The following is a 25706-nucleotide window of genomic DNA, read 5'->3' as shown; positions in this document are numbered from 1 at the left end:
TGGTTCCATGGTTACTTAGACCAAGATATTGAAGTATTCATTTAGAGAACAATATAAATTAATTATTCAATTTTATCTGCCCTGGAAAGCATTCTTTTTTCAGTCACTGGGATCTCCTGGCTCATTTATTTCCAAGGTTTTGACCATTTTGAGGGGAAAGTTGTTTTGGTAGCCCTACTTTATTTTGGTAGCTTCAGTTGATTTCAGTGCTTAATAAGGTTCTTGTTCTTCTCTACTTTGTTAGGCATTGCATTGTCCAGTAGCTGGCACTAGAACTTGCTATAATGGACAGTAAAAGTACATCTGTATTTTTATTTTATTTTTAATTTTTAGAAAAGTTTTAACTCATTTTTGGAAAATACATGTTAAAAGAAAAATAATCATGTAACATTTTATGGAAGCATTCTGAGTAAGAAAGTTAAGGTTCTGAAGAATTTTCTTTGCAAAATCAAATAGAAGTTTTTGTTTCTAGTAAAATGTGAAATATGCAACTCAAAGTGCTAATTAAAGCTAGATATAGGGCTGGGGTTCTGACTCAGTGGTAGAGCGCTTTCCTAGCATGTGTGAGGCGCTGGATTCTATTCTCAGCACCACATATAAATAAATGAACAAAATAAAAGTCTATCAACATCTAAAAAAAAACTAGATATATAAAACTACTTTTCCCTAATGCATATGTAATTGATTTTGACTACCTTGACAGTATTTTATATTACTAATTAAAATTTGTTTTCAGAAATTAATATGGCTTAATAAAATTGTTAAAATTAAGTCAGTGTGGCCAATTGTTTAAAATTATTTGTCTCATTAAAATATTTCCGATAGATTACACTCTCATTTTAATGAAGTCAAGAGGAATTTCACATTGTACTGTCGTGACAGGGTTTGGGTGTCAAGTCTGCTGTGGTCTTTCCTCCTTACACAGAGCGCTCATGTAGTGAAAGGGCATGCATTCCTGACTAAATTTGGCTTCCGTGGGAAGTTCAAGCCATAATAGTGAAGGACAGCAAGAGAATTAGCTTCATGTGCTCAACTCTTGCTTTCGTACATAGTGTCCTCTTCCTATTGTTCACATAGTTCATTTTTCTATATGGGAAAAGCTCTGTGTGATATCTGCAGTTAATAATGAACTTTGTGACATTGTCATTTGAGTCACTGAAATTGAAAGGATGTTAAGATCTGAAAATGTCAGTTCATCTCAGTTGGAATAAAGTCACGGCGAAACTGTTTTGACTCATATTACAGCCACGTGGTTGGATAAGTAGAGATAGCTGCCTAGATCAGTCACAACCAATCTCCTGGTAAACCTAGGAATACTGGAAGCCAACCCTAGGAACCTTGGTTTGGAGAGAGATGAAGAGGAAGAACAGTAACTCCTTCATGTCTGGGAAAAGCCAGGAAGGAAACTATGATCCTATGCTTTTCTATTTCTAAGCACTTTACAATAACTATTTCTGTATACATGTGTTTTACCATTTGCATGTACTTTGATGACCAAAATCTTTTTCGCCTCACAATGGAACAGCTATTTTGCTTTTAATTCCTTCTGAGAGAAGAAACTGAGAGAAGCTTTGTGTTTTTGTTGTTGAGTCAGGGTTCTTACTAGGTTGCCCAGGCTGGTCTGGAACTTCTGTGCTCAAGATTTCCTCCTGCCTCAGCCTCTGGAGTAGCTGGGAATATAGGCTGCTGCCACTGCACCCAGCTGAGCCACATATTTTACCCAAGAATTCTCAATCTCACAGGGATTTAAAACCCAAGTTTCTGACCCTAATTTCATTGTCCATCATGCCATCATTCTGTGCTGGCTGGCAACCTGAACTGTGTCTTACTGATCATCATCCCTGGTATCAGGCATAGTGCCCTCCATACAGTTTTATATTTAGTGCGAAATAATGCGAAAGATTTTATTTTAGCAGATTTTTGTTTTAAAAAATAATTTTCTAGATATATTACCTCAGTTTTGATATGCATACTTGAAAATCCTTGTTCTTGATACACTGTTTAATTTTTCAAAAGTAACCAACTTTCTATTCACAACACATCGGAATTTTCCTTTATAGAGTCTGGGATATCTTTTAGAAATATAAAACATCAAAGGACCTGTTTTGAACTGAATTCATTTAAACAGGTAATTCGTATCATCTGGACTACTTTTTTTTAACTCGTTCAAACCATTGAATTAAGTTAATCTTTTTAAAATTTCTTAGTGGAAATTTAGAGTGATATATAAGTTCTTCATAAGGTATAGTTAATAAAGTTGGCATGTAGTGTAGTTTGCCCACATTCTAAAGGTCATTTAAGGTTAAATCCAGTAAATTGCAAGAGAGTTAGCCCTATCCAGTTTACTCCAGTCAGGTGAAGTCTTGATATCTTGATCTGTTGGCTTCATAGGCAAAATATTTCTGGATGGCATGATCTTCTGATCTCGAACTGCAGATCATTCACTGTAATTATCACATATATCTGTATGTGAAACTCTGCCATTTTTTATGGAAAATAATTTTGATTAAATGTATGAGGATTCTAGTCTCATAAAATCCATTTTATTTCTCAAGTTTCAGAGTGCTAAAACTTTTTCAAGCATATATGAACTATATACTTAATTTGAATTTCATTGTTTCTGGAAGCATCAATGTTGTATGGGCATTTTTGCATTTTATATACTCAAGGTGGGTCTAGAAAAGTTTAAACGAGAAAATAGATGACCTATTTTTATTTAGATACTGTCAGCTACTTCTTGTCAATGTCTTTCATGTGTCCTTGACTTCTTGCCCAAGAAAGATTTACAACTGCTTAAGAGACATCTTTGAAATGGCAAATGATTAACTCTATAGTTATTTGTAGTTAGGTATAAAATTTGATAATTTCATTTAAAATCATTTTAGTTCACCCTTTGGAATGATAGGAACCAAATGGAAAAGATTGTTGCACTATTAAATTACTTGATAAATGAAATCTTTAGTATAATGTTAATCTGGAAGACCCAGAACTTTGAAACTATTAATCATTTTTAGTACACTCAAGTGATGTTAATTAACAGAAAAAAGATGCCTCAATAAGACATTACATTAACATTTGCTTATTTCTGGCTTTATGTGTTACCCTGAGCTATTTTTACTTTCTTAAAAGTGTTTAAAACATTAATCAACTAAAAGAAGCATTAAAAATAAGTTGTTTAAATTGGGTTATTCTTATCTTTAAAACTATTAAAAATACTTTTGGTTTAAATATCTTTTTTTTTTTTTCCTTTTTTTAATTGTGCTGGTGTTTGAACCCAGGGCCTCAAGTTTACTAAGTACACATTCTGTCACTGCTGCATTCCCAGCCCCTACGTGTGTACATATGTACGTGTGTATATGCGTATTGTGGTCTACAGGAGTCACACTCAGGGCCTCGAACGTGGCAGGCAGGTGCTCTAATGCTGAGTTGCACTTATATCATCAGTTTTTGAGGTATCAGCTTTTCTCAGCATAATACCTAAAATATTTTAGCATTGACCTCACTGTGGATATATTCTAGGCTTAGTTCTAAACTCCCTCTTTGGTTTTGTCTGTTCAGACAACAGGCTTTCTGACATTGCCAAGTAATTGTCACTAATTTAATGAGTTAATTAGTTAACTGTCTCCTGTAGAAGTCAACTACTGACTCCTTGTAGATGAGAAGACATGCCCCCCCCCCGAGGTACACACTCTGTCTTTCTGTTAAAATCAAGTTAAAATAGACTGGGAGACTTGGGGAAAACACTGGCAGACTACCTCAGGGAAAGTGGTTCTCTGGCATCATTTATAACCCTAGGTACTGGCCCAGCCTGTTTCACTTCATGTCAACCAAAGCATTTATCTTTGTTGGCTGATGTGTCCTTGGCGGCTTGTGCTAAGGCTATTCTATTTCCTGATAGTTTTAAAGTCAATAATGCTCTGAAGTCCTGGTGATTCTACAGCTACAGTACACTTTCATTTGTATTCTGTGTAAGTAGTGTAGTTGTGCTGGCAATCAAATTTGGCTGCAGGAGAATAAACCTCTGTGGCAAAAGGAATGGACAACTAATTGCCAAATTTTTGTCAATAATAATGTTTTCAAATTCTCCCCCCTCTTTTGTCATCTGCTATTAAAGAAAGCAACATTCAAATAGTTGTGAAGAGAGAACCAAGGTCACCATAACCCCATCTCTATTATTTTCTTAATTTTTATTTTGTGTTTAGGGTTTCTTTTTTCTTAATCTTTCATAACAGTCAGACCCAGAATTTCTTGTTAAAGAATATGTTCATTTTTATGGTTTTTTTTGATGATGCAGATGTATGCTTGCTTGTGTTTATGTATAACCAAATTGTTTTTCAAAAATACTGAATTTGAGAAAAGTGAGAGGTTCACAATAATATAAATAAATGGCATACCTATCATGAGAAAAGAGAAATGGATAAGAATTTCATATACAACTTTGGGTGAAAATAAAATAGCATGTATATAAATATATTCACTTATGCATAAAACATCTGTAGGAGGAAATATAAAAATTGATTGCCTCTGGGATATGGAATCAAGTGACTGGAATTTGAGATAGAAGGAAGGATTTTTTGTTTGTTTGTTTTTTGTTTTTAAATATTTCCGGTATAGATGGACACAATACCTTTATCTTATTTATTTACTTTTATGTGGTGCTGAGAATCAAACCCAGTGCCTCACATGCTAGGCAAGTGCTCTACCACTGAGCTACAACCCCAGCCCCAGAAGGAAGGCTTTTCACTGTATATCTTTTGTACCTTTTGAATTTTGAATGGTTTAAATGCAATACTATTAAAAGAATAAATAGCCTGGCACAGTAGCACACACATGTAATTCCAGAGATTTGGGAGGCTAAGACAGGAGGATCATTAGTTCAGGGCCAGCTGGGTAGCATAGGGAGGCCATATCTCAAACTGAGAAAACAAAAAACAAAAAATAAAATAAAAAGAAAATGGCTGGGGAGATAGCTCAGTAGTAGAGTGCCCCTGAGTTCAATTCCTAGTACTGCAAATAAATAGAGTAAAAAGCCATTAGCAATGATGAATGGTGCCCGTTATGTCTTCCTTTTCACTTCAACTGCCTTAATTCTGGCCTCAGCTTCTTTCACATGGATCTCTGCAATAGCTACTACTTGGTCTCCCTGTCCCAGCCATTTCGCCTTCTCTACCAGGGAGAGCACAGATCACATCATTTCTCTCTTCTCTAAAATTTCTAGTGGTATAGTGTGGCTCACAGAATAAAGGTCAGACTACTTGGTTTAGCATTTAAAGTTTTCCACTATTTGATGTCAAGCTACTTTTTCCAGCTTAACCTTATGCTACATAATCTTTGAATACAGGCTGAACATTCCTTTTTTTTTTTTTTCCTCAGAAAGATTTAGGGAATTCCTTTTATTATTTTTTTTCCACTTTTTTATAGGTTGAATCCAAAAGTTCAAAATCAGAAATCTTCCAAAATCCAAGTTTTGAGTACTGACATGGTGACACAAGTGGAAAATTCCACACCTGACCTCATATAACAGGTTGCAGTAAAAAATGTAGGCACACTAAAAATACTGTGTAAAATTCATCTTCAGACCATGTATTTAAAGGTATGTGTGAAATGGCTTAAACTGGTAAATTTTATGTTATGCATATTTTATCATAATTAAAGCCAAATACTTTTTAAAACTGAAAATAAAAGTAATAAAGGTGTGTGTGAAACATGAGCTTTGTGTTTCAACTTGGGTCCATCCCCAAAATATTTCATGTATATGCAAGTATTCCAAAATCCAACAACAGTAAAGTCTGAACTCTGAAATATTTTTGGTCCCAGGCATTTAGGATAAGGGATGCTGCTCAACCTATACTTCTCTCCCTCCCTGCTGCTCCACCCCCGCCTCCCTCTCCTCCTCTCCCCCTCCCCTTCTCCCTCTCTCCCTTTCTCTCTCTCTCTCTCTCTCTCTCTCTCTCTCTCTCTCTCTCTCTCTCTCTCTCTCTCTCTCTCGTCTTAAACATGCAAAAGAACTTAAAAACAAAAAGCGTAAGGCAGGGGGCATATTAAACTCTTGCAACCTGCAGTGTCTCTTTATTAACAGTTTTATCTAACCACAAGAAAGAAAAAAACTTTTTTTTTTTTTTTAATGTCTATGTTTACATCGGTTGTTTTGTTTTGTTTTGTTTGGCAGTGCTGGGATCAAAACAAGGGCTTTGATATGCTGGATGCTAGGCAGACACTCTACCACTGAACTATATTGGGTTTTGGTGTTTTATTTTAGCTTGGAATACTCTTTCTTTTAATTTGCAGTTGATTTGTGTGTGTGTGTGTATGTTAGTTACTGAGGATCTAACCCAAGGGACACTTTACCACTGAGTTACATCCCCAGCCATTTTTATTGTATTTTGAGACAGGTCTCACTAACTTGCCCAGGCTGGCCTTGAACTTGCCATCCTACTCCCTCAGCCTCTGGAGTAGCTGGGATTATAGGCATGCGCCTCAGCACCCAGGTTCAAATTGAGTTTTATTCCCCCCCCCCCATTCCACCTGTTCTTAGACTCTTTCTGGTTTCCATAAATATGTTTCTGATAGCTTTGTTTAGTTTTTGGTATTTATATCTAGTTGTGGTTGACTTGTTGGTCTCCTTAAATTCCACTTTTAGATTTCTTTGTGTTGATCCCTCTTTCCAGCCATGCTTATCTCCATGACTACCATGCCTTTCTCTACTTCTTGCCTGATTTGTGGATCTGGGTAGAACATGTCCAATTACATCACACAGTGAAGAGAGAGGGAAGTAGCAATTGATAGGTATTGGTAGACTCCAGAAATATTAGTATGTTACAGTTTGCTTTTCTTTATCATAAGTTTACATATCTATTGTTTTGAACGATTAAGGATTATCTTATCTTTATTATATAGATGTGTGAAATATCTAGAGGACTGAGAAGAAAATGCTCTTGTTTCCTAAGAACTCACAACAGGTTAGTGATAGAGTCAAAGTTTAAAACCAAGATTGCTTCAGGACTGGCTTTTATAGTCATGTAGAGAGAACTTGACTCATTCAGGGTCCTATTTCTGGAGTGTTTTTGATAGCATTGGATAGTTTTAAAAAAAGTCCACTTCGGGGGCTATTTCTCATGCTCATTGATATAGCACTTCCTGTGATAGCCTCTTATTTTGTTGTCATAAAACAAAGGAATCATTTCTGATTTAATTCTCTTCTGGTTGAAAGAGCAGATGGCTTTGTTTATTCAGATTCAGGGATATTTGAAATACTTAGCCAAAGAGCCCACCAGCAGTCCTTTGCATGGATCCTTTTCTCCCATGTAACTTATCAGAAGCAACCACCTATAACTATTAACTATTTTGATATTGCCCTTCATATTTCTAGAAAATTTCAACTTTCTTTGCTAATAGTTGAGGACTTAGTTTCCTTATACTACTTCTTCCCCCATTTTCTTCCTCCATTCCTCTCAGTATATTTCCTTTTTTGTACCAGGGATTGACCCAGGGGTGCTTAATCACTGAGCTACATCTCCAGTTCTTTTTATTTTTTATTTTGAGACAGGGTCTTGTTAAGTTGCTGAGGCTGTGTTTGAACTTGTGATCCTCCTGCCTCAGCTTCCCAAGATGCTGGGATTACAGGTGTGCACCACCACACATGGCCTCTTAGTATATTTCTAATTTATTTATTTATTTAATAATTTTTAGATGTTGATAGACCTCTATTTTATTCATTTATCTATATGGAGTACTGAGAATCAAACTCACACATGCTGAGCAAGTACTTTACCACTGAGCCATAACCTCAACCCCCGTATATTTCTAATTTGTATTAAATTAATATTTAGTATCTACATTATGATGACTGTTGATTCTGTTTATTTAGAGCCAAGTTGTGCATAATATTTCCCATTTTTGTACAATAAAATACTTTTGTGTAGTTAAAAGTTATCAAATTTTTCATTTGCTTAGTTATTTGTATGCCCGTTACCAATTTACTAATTTTACAGATATTTACTGAGATCTGTGTGCCAGGCATTAGTTTTGGTGCTTCAGATGTATTAACAAACTAGACAAAGAATCTTTTCTTTCTGACACATTCTAGTTGGGAGATATGTAATAAAACATAATAAGTAAAACATATAGTATGTTAGAAGGTGATAGATGCTCAGGGGAGAAAAGCAGGGTTTGGGAGTACAGATACAGGCTTGGGTGTCATATTAAATAGGCTGCTAAAGGTAGATCTCATTGAGAAGGCGAGGTTTAACAAAGACTTATACTCCTCTCAGTGCTATTCCCTATAACCTAATAACCTAACATTCCATTTTCCCCAGTGGTTTTTCTTCTTGGAGTCTTTGTATCTGCCCTAGGCAGGACTAAGAACTCCAAAGCCTGCAGCAAAGCTGTCCTGAGATTCCCGTGGTTGCTTTCCTGTGTTGGATCACCTGTTTCCTGGGTTTCACCTCTTTTATTTAGTTTACTCCCTCTTTTCTTTTTCTTCTTTTTCTTTTTGGTACCAGAGATTGACCCCAGGGGTCACTTTATCACATTGCCCCATCCCCAACCCTTTTTGCTTTTCATAAAAGGTCTCCCTAAGTTGCTAAGGCTGGCCTCAAACTTGTGATTTTCCTGCTTCAGCTTCCTGGGTAGAAAGGATTACAAATCACTTCCTTTAAAAAAAAAAAAAAAAAATCCTCCTGCAGCTTTTTGAGAAAAGGTAGAAAAAAGAGTATTGTGAACATTGGTATCTTAAAGTATTCTTTTTTTCTTTCTTTCTTTTTTCTTTTTTTTTTGGCTTTTGGCTTTTGGTGCTGCTGGGCTATGAACCCAAGGTCTCACACATGCTAGGCAAGCACTTTACCACTGAGCTGCATTCCTAGTCCCTCAAAGTACTTTCGTCATAACCTTCAACTTAGTTGAAAGTTTGGGTCAGTTTAGAATTCTAGGTTGGAAATAATTTCTCTCAGAACTTTCTGTTGTTGCTGTTGAGGAGCACGAGTCCTTTGATTCATGATTCTTTATATGTGTCCTGGTTTTTCTCTACAAAAACTTTTAGGGTTGTTCTCTCCTGATGTTCTGTAACAGATGCTAGGCATTGGATTTTGGCTTAGTTTTTTTTTTGTGCTTGACATTTAGTGAGCCCTATAATTCCCTTTGGTTTTGGGACATTTTCTGATCTTACTGCATTATTGGTTGACTGAAATAACTAAATCAATCTGCTACAACCCAAAGAGGGGGGCTTTAGTTGTTCATGTTTGGTCATGCCATAGTACATTGAACCTTTACAATAATGAGGAATTTCTTTGATGGGCAGGTATTATTATAAAAAAAAAAAAAAAACAAAGCAAAAAACACTGTCAGGTTCAGTGGCCAGTGCCTATAATCCCAACCTACTGGGGAGGCTGTAGTTGGAAGATTGCAAGTTCAAGGCCAGTCTCAGCAACTTAATGAGAACTTGTCTCAAAAATAAATAAATGATGTATAACCAATTAGAATAAATAAAAAATTAATAAAATAAATCAATAAAAATAAAAAGGACTGGGTAGGTATGGTTCAGTGGTAAAGTCAGCCTGGGTTCAATCCCCAGTATCAGAAAAAAAAAATAATGATAATAATGACATAAAAGGTAGAATATTTTCTTTCTTTTTTCCCCTACTACTGAAACTTGGAACAAAAGAAAGATATTGTTTGTTAGTCCTTCTCATTCATTTCACTTTAAGGCCTGTTATGCCTCCCTCTCCTCCCACCCTTGTAGACAGAAGTTATTATTTTCTCACTTGTGTGTCCTGGCCTCTCTTTCACCTTTCTTAGTCTTTCTAATATCTCTTATAGTACTTACACACCACACTTTTTTCCTCCCACTACTGGGGGTGGAACCCAGGGCCTTGTGTATACTAGGCAAGCACTCTACCACTGAGCTACATCCCCAACCCTTTTTTAAAAATTTATTTTGAGATAGGGTCTTATGAAGTTGCCCAGGCTGGCCTCAAACTTGTGATCCTCCAGCCTCAGCTGCCTGAGTAACTGTGATTGTAGGTGTGCCACTGAACCACGCTTATATATTGAGACAAAATATTCACACCACATAAAAAATGTTGTGTCCATCTACAACTAAAAAAAATATATATTTTTTTAAAAGTCATGTAATATGAAATCCCCTATTGTTATCATTTAAAATATATAATTCAGTGTTTTGGTTTTTTTTTTAAAGTACATTTATAATGTTGTGTGATACAGAGACTCTGTCTCTATGAAGCAAATAACTCCCATTGTCCCCTTCTCCCAGTCCTGGCAACCACTCTTACTTTCTGATTCTATGGATTTGCCTGTTGTGGACATTTCACATAAATTGAATCCAATATGTGTCTTTTGTGTCTGGTTCATTTAATTTAGAATATGTTCAAGGTTCATCCATGTTATTGCATATTTTTGATACTTCACGTTCTCCCCCCCACCCCCCTTTGGTACTGGGGATTGAACCTAGGGATTTAACCATTAAACCATGTCCCCATCCCCAGCCCTTTTTTTTAAATGTTTTATTTTGAGAGAGGGTCTTTCTAAGTCCTTAGGACCTTGCTCAGTTGCTGAGGTTGGTCTTGAACTTGCAGTCCTCCTGCCTCAGCCTCCAGAGTTGCTGGGATTACAGGTGTGTGCCACCATGCCTGGTTTACAGTCTCTGGGTGTTTCATTTTTCACTATCCAGAGAAAAATTCTGTGTTTGTTATTTTATTTTCTTTAGTATCAGGGATTGAACCCAGTAGCACTTAACCACTGAGTTACAACCCCAATCTGTTTTTTTTGTTTATAAAAAAAAATTTTTTTTGTAGTTGTAGATAGATAGATAGAATGCCTTTATTTTATTTGTTTATTTTTATGTGGTGCTGAGGATTAAATCCAGTGCCATGGTGCCCAGCTCTTATTTTATTTTAATACTGGCCTTTAATTTACCTTTTCATAAAGCATTTGATGGCTATAAAATGATAATGAACAATTTTAATTAATTTTATTTATTAGTTAAATTTTAATTTTTCAATGTGTATTATTTATTTATGTTTTAGTATGCCAGTACTGAGGTTGATGGAGAACATTACATGACCCCAGAAGATTTTGTCCAGCGCTATCTTGGACTGTATAATGATCCAAATAGCAATCCAAAGATTGTGCAGCTCTTGGCAGGAGTAGCTGATCAAACCAAGGATGGGTAAGAACTTTTATATGTTTTCCAAAAACTAATGTTCTGAAATATGTTATTAAAATTTTTTAAAACATAAATATTACCTATGAATATTTAGAATTTTAATATCAGTAAACCCATATCTTTCTTTGAAATTTATAAAAAATAGCATTATCTACTGTCATTATCCAGGATATTGGCATTTCTTTTTGAAAAAAATTACATGGGAATACCATGTTTTACATTAATCTATGCAGGATGGGTTCTGGGCAATTAGGTGTATTTCTTGCATTCATTCATTTGATAAATATTGAGTGCCTGCAGTTACTTCAGGCACTGTTCTTTGTGCTAGAATTTTTCAGTGAATAAACCACAGAATGGAGATAAACAGAATTTTAAAAATGATAATTTTTCATGATATTATAAGTGCTGTGATAAAAAATAAACCAAAGAAGAGGTTAGGGAGTAGTATTTGTTAATTTTGCTATTTGTTTGCTTGACAAATATTGTGTTAACAACTACCATTTGCCAGGCACTGTTGAACCTTATAAAAACAAACAAAAATAAAATGAAGTTCCGACCTTAAGAAGAAGCTTATAACCTAGTGGAAATGAAGATGACCAAACAAAGAAAAAAAAAAAAGCAATACTTCTGAAATAAGACGCTCTAATAGATGTATATGGAAAATATAGAAGGTACCCAAGAAAGCATAGTTAAGTATTTTGGGGTCAAGTCAGAATCATGAAAGAGGTGATACTTGAAGAAAATCTGTCAAAGTGAAGCTTGCTGATAGTTGGACAAATAGGGAGAAGAATTTCAGGTAAGGGAGAATGAAACACAGAGGGTGTTTGTGTGTGTGTGTGTGTGTGTGTGAGCAGCAGTGTGGGGGGATTGTGTTTTAGGTGCTTGACTGTGGTTGTGGCATTGCTTTGTTATTTCTGAAGTAGAGTTGGGGACCTTGTGTGCTGAGCTTTGACTATATCCAGCAGGCTTGTGACTCAGTCTTGGAGATACTTTTAACCTGGTATCATATGGATATGAAGTCACACAGATAACCAGATGCATCTTATTAGAGTCACCATTATTTTTATTAAAATCACATATTAAAATCATATGCTCCATAGATTATGAAGCAAAGGCAATATTTGTATGGCTTATATGAAGAAAATTTTGACTTGCTATGGCAGTTTCAAGCTACGTCCCCAAACCTACAAGGTTCTAGGCTTTCTCTTCTACCTGTAGAGGTGCTTGTGTGAAGAACAGGGAAAAACTAGGCAGCAAGGAGTCTTTAAAAATTATTACCATTGCCGCAAATTTTACAAAAAAATGGCATATTGGAGTGGGACAAGACTTACGCACTGTGAAATCTGGTTAGGTGACCATCGAAATGGCTAAAGTAGATGAAGGTGGATACCTAAGTTCTTTGAGTATAGAACTAACATTGTATGCATTTTTATTGTCCCACGGAACCTAGCATGAAATGCATGAAATTTACTATGTTCTACAGATGTCTGTCAAATGCATATTTTATGAACGGGAAAGATTTTGAATCATTATAAACAGCCAGGTATCAGGGAACATGTATACATTTTGTCTAGTCTCTGAAAATGGCAAATCATTTAAGTCACTGGATCATGTAGTTAGAGTCTCAATAGTGATTAGACAGTAACACCTATGAAAATTTATTTTTAATCAGAATTCCTTCAGAATTATTTACATATATGTTGTTCTTTTAGAAGCTATCAGTGCATTTTTAATTTGATCTGAGGTCTGCTTTTAACATATTATGTCTTTTCAGTTTCTTCCTTTTGTGGCCATCTATTCTCGTCCATTTCAGTAGGGTATCTTTAAAGCATCATGAGGTTTCCTAGGTCAAAATGCATTATTAAAGTAGGGTATGTTTTCTATGTGCTCAAGTGTTTAAGGGTTTAAGTTGCGAGAACGGAACCGATCAGTAATGTTTTGTCTAATGGCAAATCTGATAATGTTGAGCAGAGTTTACTTTATTTTATTTTATTTTATTTTTTGGTACTGGGGGTTGAACCCAAGGGTGCTTAACCATTGAGCCACATCTGCATTCCTTTTTATTTTTTATTTAGAGACTAGATCTCACTAGGTTGCTTACAGCCTTGCTAAGTTGCTGAGGTTAACTTCAAACCTGCAGTCCTCCTGCCTTGGTCTCCTGAGCTGCTGGGATTTTCAGAGTTTACTTTTTACAGTATCCGTTTCACTTTTTAAAAAATTAATCTGTTCTATTTCAATTTTTAAAAACAAATCTAAGTTTCCTTCCCCCTTCCATCTTTGGAATCAGACAGGGATTGTGTGGGGAAATCTGATTCATAGAGTCACGTCACAAAAATTATAAATGACTGTATGAAACATAAATTATTCCTAGAAGCAAAGGTAGAATTTTCTAGAAACACATAGGTTCTTAGCCTCCTTTTCTAAATTGCCTCCAGAGATTCCTGAACTTCCTGAAATATAATACAAAATGAATGAATCCACATCTGTATTTTTTCTGGGATGAAATCTTAGGTTTTCAAAAAGGTCTGTGACTTCAAAAACACTAAGTATCTTCATTAAAGTTTTTAAAAAATAATTTAATTCAATAGAATTAAAGGCTCCAGTGTTTGACTCATTCAACACATAGAGGAAAATAAGGCCCAAAGAGGTTGATTGACTTTCCCATTAACACAAAATTTGTTCTCCTAATTTTTAGTTCTTTTTTCTTATAACCACTTGTAAAAATAGATATACTCTTTTTCTCCCTCTTTCTCCATTACCCAGGGCAGGGATAAAAGATTAAAATTGTTCAATTGGTACATTTTTTTCCATGCCTGAGATATGTTCCTTGATTCTTTTGTACTTTTGATGATGGGTCGTATAGGTGTGTCATTTGAAATGATGGTACATGATATTGCTTATAATCACCCAAGAAGAAGTGAAAACAATTGAATGAGTAGAACTCATGTAGAAAAATTTATTTGTTTAAGTATGAGGAAAAGTTGGTTTGAAAGTAGTCAATACCATGCTCTTTTGTGCTTTGCTCTTCTCCCCACCATGTTTTCTAGCATGTAAACTGTTCTTTTCCCTTCCCTCTCTTCTGTCCCCCAGGACTGTTTTCCTGTAGGTTCTTGTTATAGGAGGCCATGTAAAAGCATCATTGTGGTATAAATAGCATGATGGGTTGTCTAAAAGTAAAAGCCATTAGCCAACTATTATTTGTGGGAATGTGGCTTCAACTTTGAAGTTCTGGTTGTATTATGAAAAGCAAAATGATTTAATACATTGAATGTAGATCTCAGAGACTATTATTGTGTGATCTGATATAAAATATTTAGACAGTTGCTTAGACTGTAATTTCTAGAACAGTACTTTTTATATTTAGTCCTATTCAGAATTTCATCTGGAGCCTGTAATGTAAAAAACTACTTCTCTCTCTCTCTCTCTCTCTCTCTCTTTCCTTTTGGTGGTGCTACACAGGGCCTTGTGCATGCTAGGTGATCACTCCATCAATGAGCTATATCCTCAGCCCTCTCTTTTACTTTTCCACAAGTATTTCTCTTTATGTACCATGTACATATACAAGAATCTTTTATGTAGAAATCTTGACTGTTTTAAAACTTACAAAAACAACATGTTAATATTTTGTTGTTTTATTAGTTCCCATTTAGTTAACGGACTTTGTAGAGGGAAAAAATACCATATTCACAAAATACATGATTTCAAAGTTACAAAATAGGTACTTTTTTTGGTTAAAAATTGTCTTTTTAAATATGCTGATAGACAAAATACAGATATTCAGTAAATGCCATAGATTTTATATTTTATTTTATTCCCCCCTTCAGTTTGTTTATTTATTTTTTAATTTTATTTTTACAGACATTTTGATTTATTGCACACAAATGGGGTACAACTTTTCATTTCTATGGTTGTGCACCATGTAGATTCACACCATTCATGTAATCATACATGTATATAGGATAATGGTGTCTGTCTCATTCCACCATCTTTCATAGCCCCGAAGATTTATATTTTAACCAAAGCATTTGTTGTGTAGTTAGAAATCTATGTGAGAGTCTCAAATCTACAGGACAAGGTAGTCTGTAGATCACTGATGAGCCCTAGTTGTCCCTCTGAAGGAGGTGGCTTCTGCTTGGTTCCAAGGGCCTGATGCTTCTTAGGACCAGAAATCTTGTATATCTCAGGCTTGTAATTTGTCAGGAGGAAACAGAAAACTGGGCATTAATACCAAATTTTGTGATTTCCTGATATTGGCAAGTAATGCAACTGAAAAACTAATATTTCGTGTGCCAAAGAAGACACATTTGTGGGCCAAATTCAGTCTGCCAGCTGACAGTTTATGACCTCTTCTTATAGACACAAAAAGTCTTACTACTGAGCATGAAATATATTTGAAAACTACATTCTGTATTTCAAGATAGTTGCAGTTCTGGAGACTGTTTTGGAAAAACCACAATGTCTCAGGTTTGTTTGTTAGCCCATAATCAGCCTAGCTAATTTTTTTTTTTTAATTTTTAAAATTACTCTCATCATCAGAAGAAATGATGCTGATAATTCTTCATTATAAAAATTACAAGCATTTCTAAAATATGTAGAAAGTAAAGCTCTAACTCCTGCCCTGTGTCACTAATGTTGTGTTACATGTATTGTCATTGTCATCCTTCTAGATGCTATCCTACCATGGATCTTTAGCTTCATTCAAAGCTTAAAATCACATATTATTCATTACTTTTTATGTCTTCATTTTCTTTTTTGTGGTGCTGAAGATGGAACCCATGGTGGTGTGCAGATTCAGCACATGCTGTACTACTCTGCTACACCCATGGCCCTCCTCACTGCTTTTGATTATGTGGACAGTCATGATAATAATTCCTAATAGTTATGGAGTTTCCCTTTTATGTGATAGTAATGTTCTATAATTGATTGTGGTGATGGCCATGGGTAACAACTGGGTGATGATACCAGGATGATTGGATTGTACCCTTTAAATGGGTGGATTGTATGATAAGTGAATCATATGATCATATGATCATTTAAGGCAATTTCTGCATAGTTTTGGCCACTGGTTAATTCCCAGCCCTAAGTATGTTTTATGGGACTCATGTGAATCTAAAAACCCAATAATGTAAGTCCCCCTCTTTTTGTTTTGGATTCCCTTTAAAATTTTTTTTATCATTGACATTTCAAACATGTTACACAGAAAACAATGTTGTGAATTTCACATATTCAATACCCACTTTCAAGAATTATCAAAGTAATATCAAATTTATTTCATTTGTACCTCCATTCCTTCCTTTATCCCTTGAATTATTTTGAAGTAAGCCCAAAATGACATACTTCATCTTTAGAAATCTCAGTATGAAATTTCTAAAAAATAAGATTTCAACAGCTCAACCAGTCTCTGTGGTGCATGCCTGTAATCCCAGCCACTCAGGAGGCTGAGTCAGGAGGATTATGAGTTCAAGGCCAGTCTTGGCAATTTAGCGAGACCCTATCTCAAAATACAAATAATAAAAAGGGCTAGGGATGTAACTCAGTGCTAAAGCACCCCTGAGTTCAGTCCCTAGTACTGCAAAACAAACAAACAAAACCCCTCTACCTAGCAAAGAAAAACTCTCCTGCTGGACACAGTGGTTCATACCTCTAATCCCAAGTGACTGGGGAGGCTGAGACTGAAGGATCAAAAGTTCAGTGCCAGCCTCGAAGCTTAGCAGCTTAGCAAGGCCCTAAGCAACTTAGTGAGATCCTGTCTCAAAAAAACAAAAATAAAACAAAACTAAGCAAAAAAACAACCAGTACTGGGGATGTAGTTTAGTGGTAAAGCTGGGTTCGATCCCTAGTACCCACAAAACAAAACAAAAAACCTCCTCCTGAACACATTAAAACTGATTTCTTAATATCAAGAATTTCTTTTATATTAGTATTTCCATTTCTCTGATTGTCTTATAAACTAAGAATTCTGCTTTGTTTAAATTGTATTCTAAATAAAGCTATATATTATAATTAATTGTTATATAATTCGTGGGTCTTTTAAAATTGAGGTTCCCCTCTACCTTTTCTTAGAACTTATTTTCTTGTAACTCTAAAAAGTTTGTCCTATAGTTTCCTATAGTCTGCCTTTCTGTAGTGGTGGTGAACATGTTCCCTCAATTAGTGATTAGATAGAGACCAGTAGTTCTTCACAGGGGTAATTTTGCTTTCCAGGGGACATTTGACAATGCCCAGAGATGTTTTTGGTTGTCATAACTAGAGGATGCCATTGTCATCTAGCAGGTAGAAACTAGGGATGCTACTAAACAAGCTACACTGCACAGGAGACCACCAACAGCAAAAGAATTATCCAACTTCAAATGTCAACAGTGCTGAGTTTGAAAAATTCTGGTCTAGAGACTTGATCACATTCAGATTTATTATTTTTCGTCTGGCTTTCTCTTTTTATGTGATGGTAGATCAATCAGTTAGTTCATTAATTTGTTAGGGCCTTACAAAAGGATAATATTTCCTCCCTCCCTCCCGGGAATATATCTACCCTTTATTAGTAATTTAGTTGCCCTGAACTACAGTTCATAAAGTAAAGGCAGATTAAATGCCTGATATTTTTCCTTTCTTTACTAGACAGTAACATTTTATATTTTGTTCCAGGTTGATCTCCTATCAAGAGTTTTTGGCATTTGAATCTGTTTTATGTGCTCCAGATTCCATGTTCATAGTGGCTTTTCAATTGTTTGATAAGAGTGGAAATGGAGAGGTGACATTTGGTAAGGAAAAAAAAAAGATTATAAGTGATAAGTAAAGTTATATTGGTCCAGTCCTTAATTGCTAAATCTAATAACTGAATATAGATTGCTGCTTATTTAGGACCCAATCAATAAGAGAAGAATTAATTTCCTAAGAGGGTTTACAGAGATAAAAGTGGTTTTATTTTCTTCAAAATAAAAATTAAGGAATTTAGAAATGCTGTTGCAAAAATTAAGGAATCTAGGAATGCTGTTGGTTCAGCTTATTAGGTCACTGACACTTTCACATTCCTAAAATAGGCAGGGCAAAATTTTCGTATTCTGGACCAGCCTGGGCAAAATTCTTTATGAAGTAGACTGGAGCAAACCTCTCATTCTTTGAGACTTCTGGATAAGGAATTCAAATCTTCTCTGTAGCATCTTTGGAAAATTGCTACTATGCCATTGTAACACCAACAATGAAACTAAAGGAGGAAGTTAAGACAAAATTAATTAGCATTCTCTGTTTTAGGTTTTGGTTTTAGGAAACAGGGCTAGACTATTAAAATAACCTTCGAACTTGGATATAGAAATTGATTTAAGTCCTTTGGTAGACACATAATCTAACACATTGTTGATGCCTCACAAATATACAAACTAGGATTTTTTATATGTAGTCTGCATTAGTTTTTCAAGGCGCTTATTTGTAGTTTGTGCTTAGTGAAAGTATTGGCTATTTTTTCCTGTAATAGGCTTTTCAGTAAAAACAGTGTGGCATGTTCAAGGATGTTGAATTTCCCTCTTATTTTCTTAATATTTGAGAGTATTTTTGTTGTGGTTAAAAAAATATGTAACGAAATTTACCATTTTAACCATTTTTAAGTGTACAGTTCAGTAGTGTTAAGTTTGTTCACATTGCTGTGAAACAGATCTCCAGAACTTTTTCCTCTTGCAGAACTAAACTTGATGAACTTAATTCATCCTTTTATGGTATACAATAGCATGAATATTTGTGAAGAAACCCTTGAAAATAAGGCTTTCCCTGAGTCCCAAAACTCAGTGTTTACTCACTGTGATGTTTGAGATATGATAAACCTGAAGGAAAAAGTATCACAGCAATGGTAAGACTGATGAGAAAATATTGGAAAGACCAGTAGCACCTTGGCTGTAACTTTGGTGGGCACATTGTTTAGCTTGGCCTTGACTGTTTTCCTTCCTCTGCCCTTTATACGAGAAGACTAAATTGTCCTTTATACGAGAAGACTTTCCCCAATAAATACTACGCAGAGCTCTTTAAATTTCTGCATGTATTTTGCCCTGCTTCAGGGCAAGCTCCCGCCATTTTGCCTTCTAAAGAATGTTGACTTTCCATGTAAGCACCCTGGTTCTATAGTTTAAAGCACGAAACCTGTATCATCTCATCATTTAGTGTCAACCCTCTCCTACTAATAATTGCTGCATTTTCTATTTTCAGTAGGTATCACACATGCTTCTATGTCTCACTTCCAAATATGGTACAGAAAAGTTTGGAAAATAGTTTGATACAAATGTCTGCATTGGTGACAGCATACCTGTGCTTCTATTCTGTGTGCATTATGAATTAGATTTCTTAAATCAAATTCTAATTTTTTTTGTCCTTCTACCTTGGTATCATGTAACCTCCAATTGATTGCTTTTCCCAACTTCTGTTTTTTAAAAATAAGTCACTCTAAGCCCTTTGCCCAACAGACCAACAACAGAGACCCATGCCATTGTTGATTAGTAGATGAAAATGAGTGTAGGAAGAAGCTGAATGGTTCACACATACTTTATTTCTTGCAAATAAAAGCTTTTACTTATTAAATCCTAAATTTGTCATTTTATAGTTCTTTTTTTTTTTTAAGACTATGGTTTGTGAATTAGGATTTCAAGAAGTAGAATTAAAAGAAATTGGTTTAGTTTTTATAGCAACTGCTCTGAACTGAAGAACATATGAACCCTCTAGAACTTGCCTTCTTTTTTCTGCTCCATAATAGAGAGACAAGATTATTATGGGATAAGAAAAAGTTATACCCACTTTTGACTTTGTTCTTGGGGTAGGCCAGCTATATCGCTTTCTTGATGGTGCTCACCTATTTCTTAGGAAATTTGACCATTTCCCCTTCCTGTCCTGTCTCCACATTTTTTGAGGATCTATTTTTAGACAATTTTTCTTTTTTAAATTATTTTTTTTTCATAGTGCTTAGATTCGAACCCAGGACCTCATATATGCTGGCAAGCCCTCTACCACTGAGTTACATCCTCAGCCCTGTTTTGAGACAATTTTTTTTTTTTAGCTAAACTGAAAGGAATTATAATAAAGGAGAGATTAATTTTATTCTTTAATCAAAGAAGATAGCATTGAAACTATTACTTACAGCAAATGCCATCTTAACAAGATTTTTAAGACCCCACTTATTTCAGGCTGTATTCAAGACTACAGAATTTCTGCATAAGGAAATAATTAACTTGGAGTTTATATTATAGGATTTTGGATCTGTGATGAAGGTCAGTTTTTTGCGTTTGTACCTATTTAATAATTGAATTGTGCTAATGTATTTGTAGATACATGTTTAGGTAAAAGGAAAATTTAGATTCATTCTAAGTGGAGTTAAATCCTTTCCACCAAATGGCCTGTTTTCTAGTTTGGGGCTATTTATAGTTTTCTCTGGTGCACATGAGGGAAGAAAGTTAGGAGAGAATATTGGATTCCAGGAGCAATGGCGTGGGGGAAAACTATGCCATCAGTATCTCTTGTGGACTACAATGATAATGTTAATGTTTTCTGTGTGCTTGTATATATTGTTCTCATCTATGCTTTTGTTTTTTTAGATATACTTTTTATACACATCAAGTTATATGCTTATACTGTGTGTATCTTTGCAAGTATTTATACAAATGGCAACACTGAACAATATTTACTTGAGTACTAGGCACAAGTTTTATTTGTTAGAGGTACTTTCGTTTTTGAGAGAGAGGACTTACACTGAGGCCTTGGTAATGCATTTCAGAATGTGAATGCCCAGGAAAGAGTTCTGGAGTTGCTGTTTTTTTTTTTTTTTAAAGAGTGAACAAACCATTAGTTGTTTCCTCTTTGATGTTCTTTTAATAAAATTTCTAATGCATGCTGTAGATAATTACTTAATGGCTTGTATATCTGTTACTGCCAGGTGGCATGAGCCTTGTAGAGGCCGTTGCATGACTGGTGTGTGCTGGGTACAGTGCAAATTTGCCTTGGTCTCCCTATTATCCCTAGTATCCACTAGTGTACTGGATAGCCTACTTGTTATCATTAGGTTGAGGTCACCTAGTTAAGTGGTTATTCTACGTTTTGTTGTTAATAACTACCATGCATTTGTCCCAAAGTAAAAGAAAAAGTCTGTTGCTTTAAGAAAGATGTAATCATTAAAAAAAACCAAAAAACAAAAAACAAACCAAAAAAAAAAAAAAAACCAGCAAAAAGAAGCTTATCTATTAACTCATCAAAGAGTATGAACTGTGTTACGTGTTCTGAGTTCTCTATCAAATACACATCAACATTGTTATCCAAAGTGTTTGCTTAGGAATGGGAATTCTTAAAAGTGATCTTTTCCAAGGGCATATTCTCACCCCTGACTATACAACCCTGAAAAAGCAGGGATACCTTTTAATTTAGTACTGGGTGGGCTATCAGAATGTATGGCAAATTAAAATGTTTCATTTGTGCTTCTAAACAGGCTCTTTTCCCTAAAGGAAGAATAGATTGGAGTGGTTTAGGCATAACCACTGCTCTTATTTAAAGGGTTAGGAGATAGAAATATAGATATGTAAGATGTTGTACTCTTTCTCAGTGGAAACAAAGACACAGGCATGGAAAAAATATGAAATTCTACAGGTGACAGATAGCGAATATAATTTGGAATGAAGTAGGTAGAGCTTCACCTAGGTGTTTAATTAAATCAGGAAGGATTTTTGAGATTCTTTCCTTCATATAATTTTCAGATGTCACAGGATCCTTTTTAAAAAATACTCAAGGATTGGGGCTGGGGTTGTGGCTCAGTGGTAGCTTGCTCGCATAGCACATGTGAGACCCTGGGTTTGATCCTCAGCACCACATAAAAAAATAAAAAAAAAAAGGTATTGTGTCCACCTAAAAATAAAAATAAAAATATATGTAAAAAATAAAATAAAAAAATACTCAAGTATAGTGAACTAGCTTTAGAGTTTGGGGTTAAAAAAAGAGGACATAGTGTTATTAGTTTTTTATGCCATTTGATGGTAGCTGGCTTCTGTAATCATAGATGCTCTTTAAATGTGAATTCATCTTTCCTGAGAAATGGACCTTTACATATATTTGGCAGCGAGACTACTTTATTGACTGATCATACAATAATCCCTTCTGGAGGTAGGTAAAGAGCTAATAGAAATGCTTTTCCCTCACAGAAACCTAGGACACTAGTGGCGTACCTGGGAGTAGAACCCTGCAGTCTGGGACTGAGTCTACATGCTCTGTTGGTTAGGACTTCCTCTGCAAGTTCCTGTTGTTGGTCTTTCTGTTGTTGTTGTTCTTTGTTTTCCTTTGTTTTCTTTTTTGGCCACTAGTTGTTCCTACTCTTTCCCACAATTTTTCCTTCACCAAGAAATTCTTCACTTCCACAAGTCTCACCATTGTGTTTGTTCACTTATACACAAGGATATTCACTGTTCATGGTGGGTGTCCTAAGGCCTCTCTGACTTCACTTAAAGAACTGCGCTGGTGAAACTCAGTTATTGAGGAATTCCCCCCCCTCACAATCAGGATACTTGGTCTCAAGTCTGTAAGTTGCAAGCAGTGGCTCCTACTGGGCTGGAATCCTTGGAATCAGGATGTCAAGTTGGGCTGATGGTAGGTGGGCTGTGTCACAGGGCTGATGGCTTGTATACCTACAGGAGGAGTTCTCTGGCCACACCGTTGGTACAGCAGCTCCTTCCAGGCTCATTCATGGAACAGGCATGGTGGCAGTCTTGGAGAAGAGTGCCAGCCCCGGTCAGAGGTAATTTTGTACTGCAGAAAGGTGAACAAGACCAGTAGGAAGCTCCCATAAGATCCAGGGGAGGGATGAGGGTGGATGAGATGGGGAGACACAGTGTGGGCTACTGGGGAAATTGAAACCTCTGTTAAGACATATTTACATAATATATATGCTTCAATGTGTATTTCATCTAGTCCAATCGTTTTAAGTGACTGATACAGCTAAACTGACTAATGTTATACGTCTGTGAACATTTTTACTTAATCACAGTTGTCACCATTACCTGCCCTCCTGACAAAATCACTGTGCTCCTCTTCTTTGAGCAAAGGGAACATTAATGACAGGCTATTTTTTTGTATCTGTCCCCAATTCCCTTTTCAATGGAATTATCAAACACTCCTTTTGTAAGCCCATGCTCTGCAGGAAGTGAAAAAGTGGTCTATTGTTTTCTATATGTCAGAAAACGAATGGATTCCTGTTTCTCTTAGCAACACCAACCTGGTATAAAATACTAGATGATGATCTTGCTACCAATAATATATGACTGTTATATCCCTTTCATCCAGTCCAGAACTATGGCTACTGAAATAACACTCTGAAGGAGTGCTATTTAGAGCTAAAGATCCTTGTTTGCCACTGGAAAGACGGGATTCTCTCTGGGTGGGAAACTTGCTATGCAATTCAGTTAGATGTTGTGGATATATTTGAAATGATTGGTGATAAACCAAGTAAGATAAGAACATCAGCTATTTGGCCTGTTTTCTCACACAAGTATAAGCTTTCCAGTTCTGGAGCTTTTATATAATTTTTTTAAATAAGCACATTCCAGTTTTTAAAAATAGTGATTATGAATTGGACTTCAAACAATAGTTGTACTTATTACTTCTGTGCCATTTCTGAATCAGCTTCAGGCAATTGGTAGTAGAAATAATTACAGAAGAGAAGTAGAATGCATCTTAAGAGGGTAACCAGAGTAAGTTCAAAAATTTTTTAAAAAATATTTTAAAAATGTTGATAGAACTTATTTTATTCATTTCTTTATATGTGGTGCTGAGAATTGAACCCAGTGCCTCACACATGCTAGGCAAGCACTCTACCACAGAGCCACAACCCCAGTCCCATGGTTTTAAAATTTTATTAGTCCTTGTAATTACAGGTGTAGCCTGTGATATGACTATAAAAATAATTAAAAGTATCTGGGGAGTGGTTAATAAACCATAGCATATAATAATGTCATAATAAAATTATACACAAAGTTGTCAAGTGACCACTTTGGGAGAAGTAATAAATGTCCAAACAAATAACATGGAAAATGATATTTCTATGTTGAAGAGATGCTATGAGTAATTTAGGCCATTAATTTTAATTGTTTCAAAGACATTGAATGATCTTATTTAGGGAGATTACTAGGAAATCTGTAAATAGGATTTCTAATTAAAATTGCTATTATAGAGATAGTTCCAAATGCAAATTATACATGGTAAATTTAGTTTATAAAAAACCTTTTTGTGATAACAGAAAAATTTTTCTAGGTAAGTTTTCCTAGTTTGAAGAATTTTGAATCTTTGACACTTTAGACTCGAATATTTTCTGATCATAAAAGGGGTTCATTCAGTTTTATCCTCCATTAGGTAAAAATTATCAATGTAGCAATATGTATATTTCTTATCAAATAATTAGATTTTGGGAGTTGTGACCTTTAAAATAAAGTCACTATGAAATAATTTATTCTCTTTAATAATTTATTCCCTGTCGCCAGTGGTACTCGGGATTAAACCAGGGGCATTCTACCACAGAGCAACATTCCAAACCTTTTTTACTTTTTATTTCATGACAGGGACTCACTAAATTGCCCAGGCTGTCTTTAAACTTTTATCCTCTAGCCTTCACCCCTGAAATAGCTGGGATTACAAGCCTGTGCCATCATACTCAGCTATAATTAATCTTAATAGTATTTGATTAAATAAGTGTAAGTTATCCTATTCAGTTTTCAATCAATTTAAAACATTTTTTTAGTTGAACACTTTTTTGTTAGATCTTAAAAATAAGCAATTACATTAATTGATTTGGGAATAGAAGCAGCTAATTAATTAAATTAGGATTTTAAAAAATCTTTGCTGAACTTCCATTTTATTTTAGTCAAATATTTTATGACTTATTTTAAATATTTTATAAACTTTAACATATTTTGCAACATGATGTTTCATGTAGTTTTAATGATAATCTTTTGTGTTGGTTAGAAACCAGGATCCATGAATTGCTATGAATTTCTTTGCTTTTTAGAAACAAAAGCACATTTAGCATTTCATTTGTGTTTAAGGTGAAAACACTTGACATGATTTGAAAACTCTGAAATACTGTTGCTACTTAGGCAAGAAATAAAATCCTGCATTCCATTTCAAGGAAAAATGAGAATCCCATCTCCCAGTGACATCCAATGCCTTCTTCCAACTTTGCTGATTGCTGTAATCTACTCAGAGCTGTTACGTTGAGTCCAGACTGGTAGGATTTCCAGCTTAGAATTTTTACACTCTCCTACCCTAGATGTAATGCTGTTATTAAGAAAAAAGGGTGTATAAAACAAAGGGAATCCATTCAATCATTTACAGTCTGAGATCAGTATCTTACTCAAAGAATTTGCAAAAATTAGGGAAAATAGCAAAATTGGAGAAGATTATAAAACATTAAACTTGTATTTACTAATTCTCTAGTATAATTTATAGCTATTATGGTAAAACCCTTTCACTAATAAAATTGACATTTGAAAATAATTTTGCTCTTAAGATATCAGTAAAACAGGCT

The 25706-nt window shown here is 35.1% G+C and overlaps 1 protein-coding gene across 1 annotated transcript in view; it reads left to right on the top strand.

The window, feature by feature from the left end:
- Positions 1-25706, top strand: part of LOC306658257 (electrogenic aspartate/glutamate antiporter SLC25A12, mitochondrial-like) — an 83006-nt gene that overhangs the window by 13066 nt on the left and 44234 nt on the right. Inside the window, 2 exon segments of the mRNA XM_079135041.1 lie at positions 11040-11182; positions 17822-17937. Coding sequence (XP_078991167.1) covers positions 11040-11182; positions 17822-17937 — 259 coding nt within the window.

This window comes from Sciurus vulgaris, assembly GCF_902686455.1.
Source record: "Sciurus vulgaris genome assembly, chromosome: 3".
In the NCBI taxonomy this organism is placed as follows: domain Eukaryota; kingdom Metazoa; phylum Chordata; class Mammalia; order Rodentia; family Sciuridae; genus Sciurus; species Sciurus vulgaris.
Note: the sequence above shows the minus strand (reverse complement) of the source record. Positions and strands in the feature narration are given on the sequence as shown.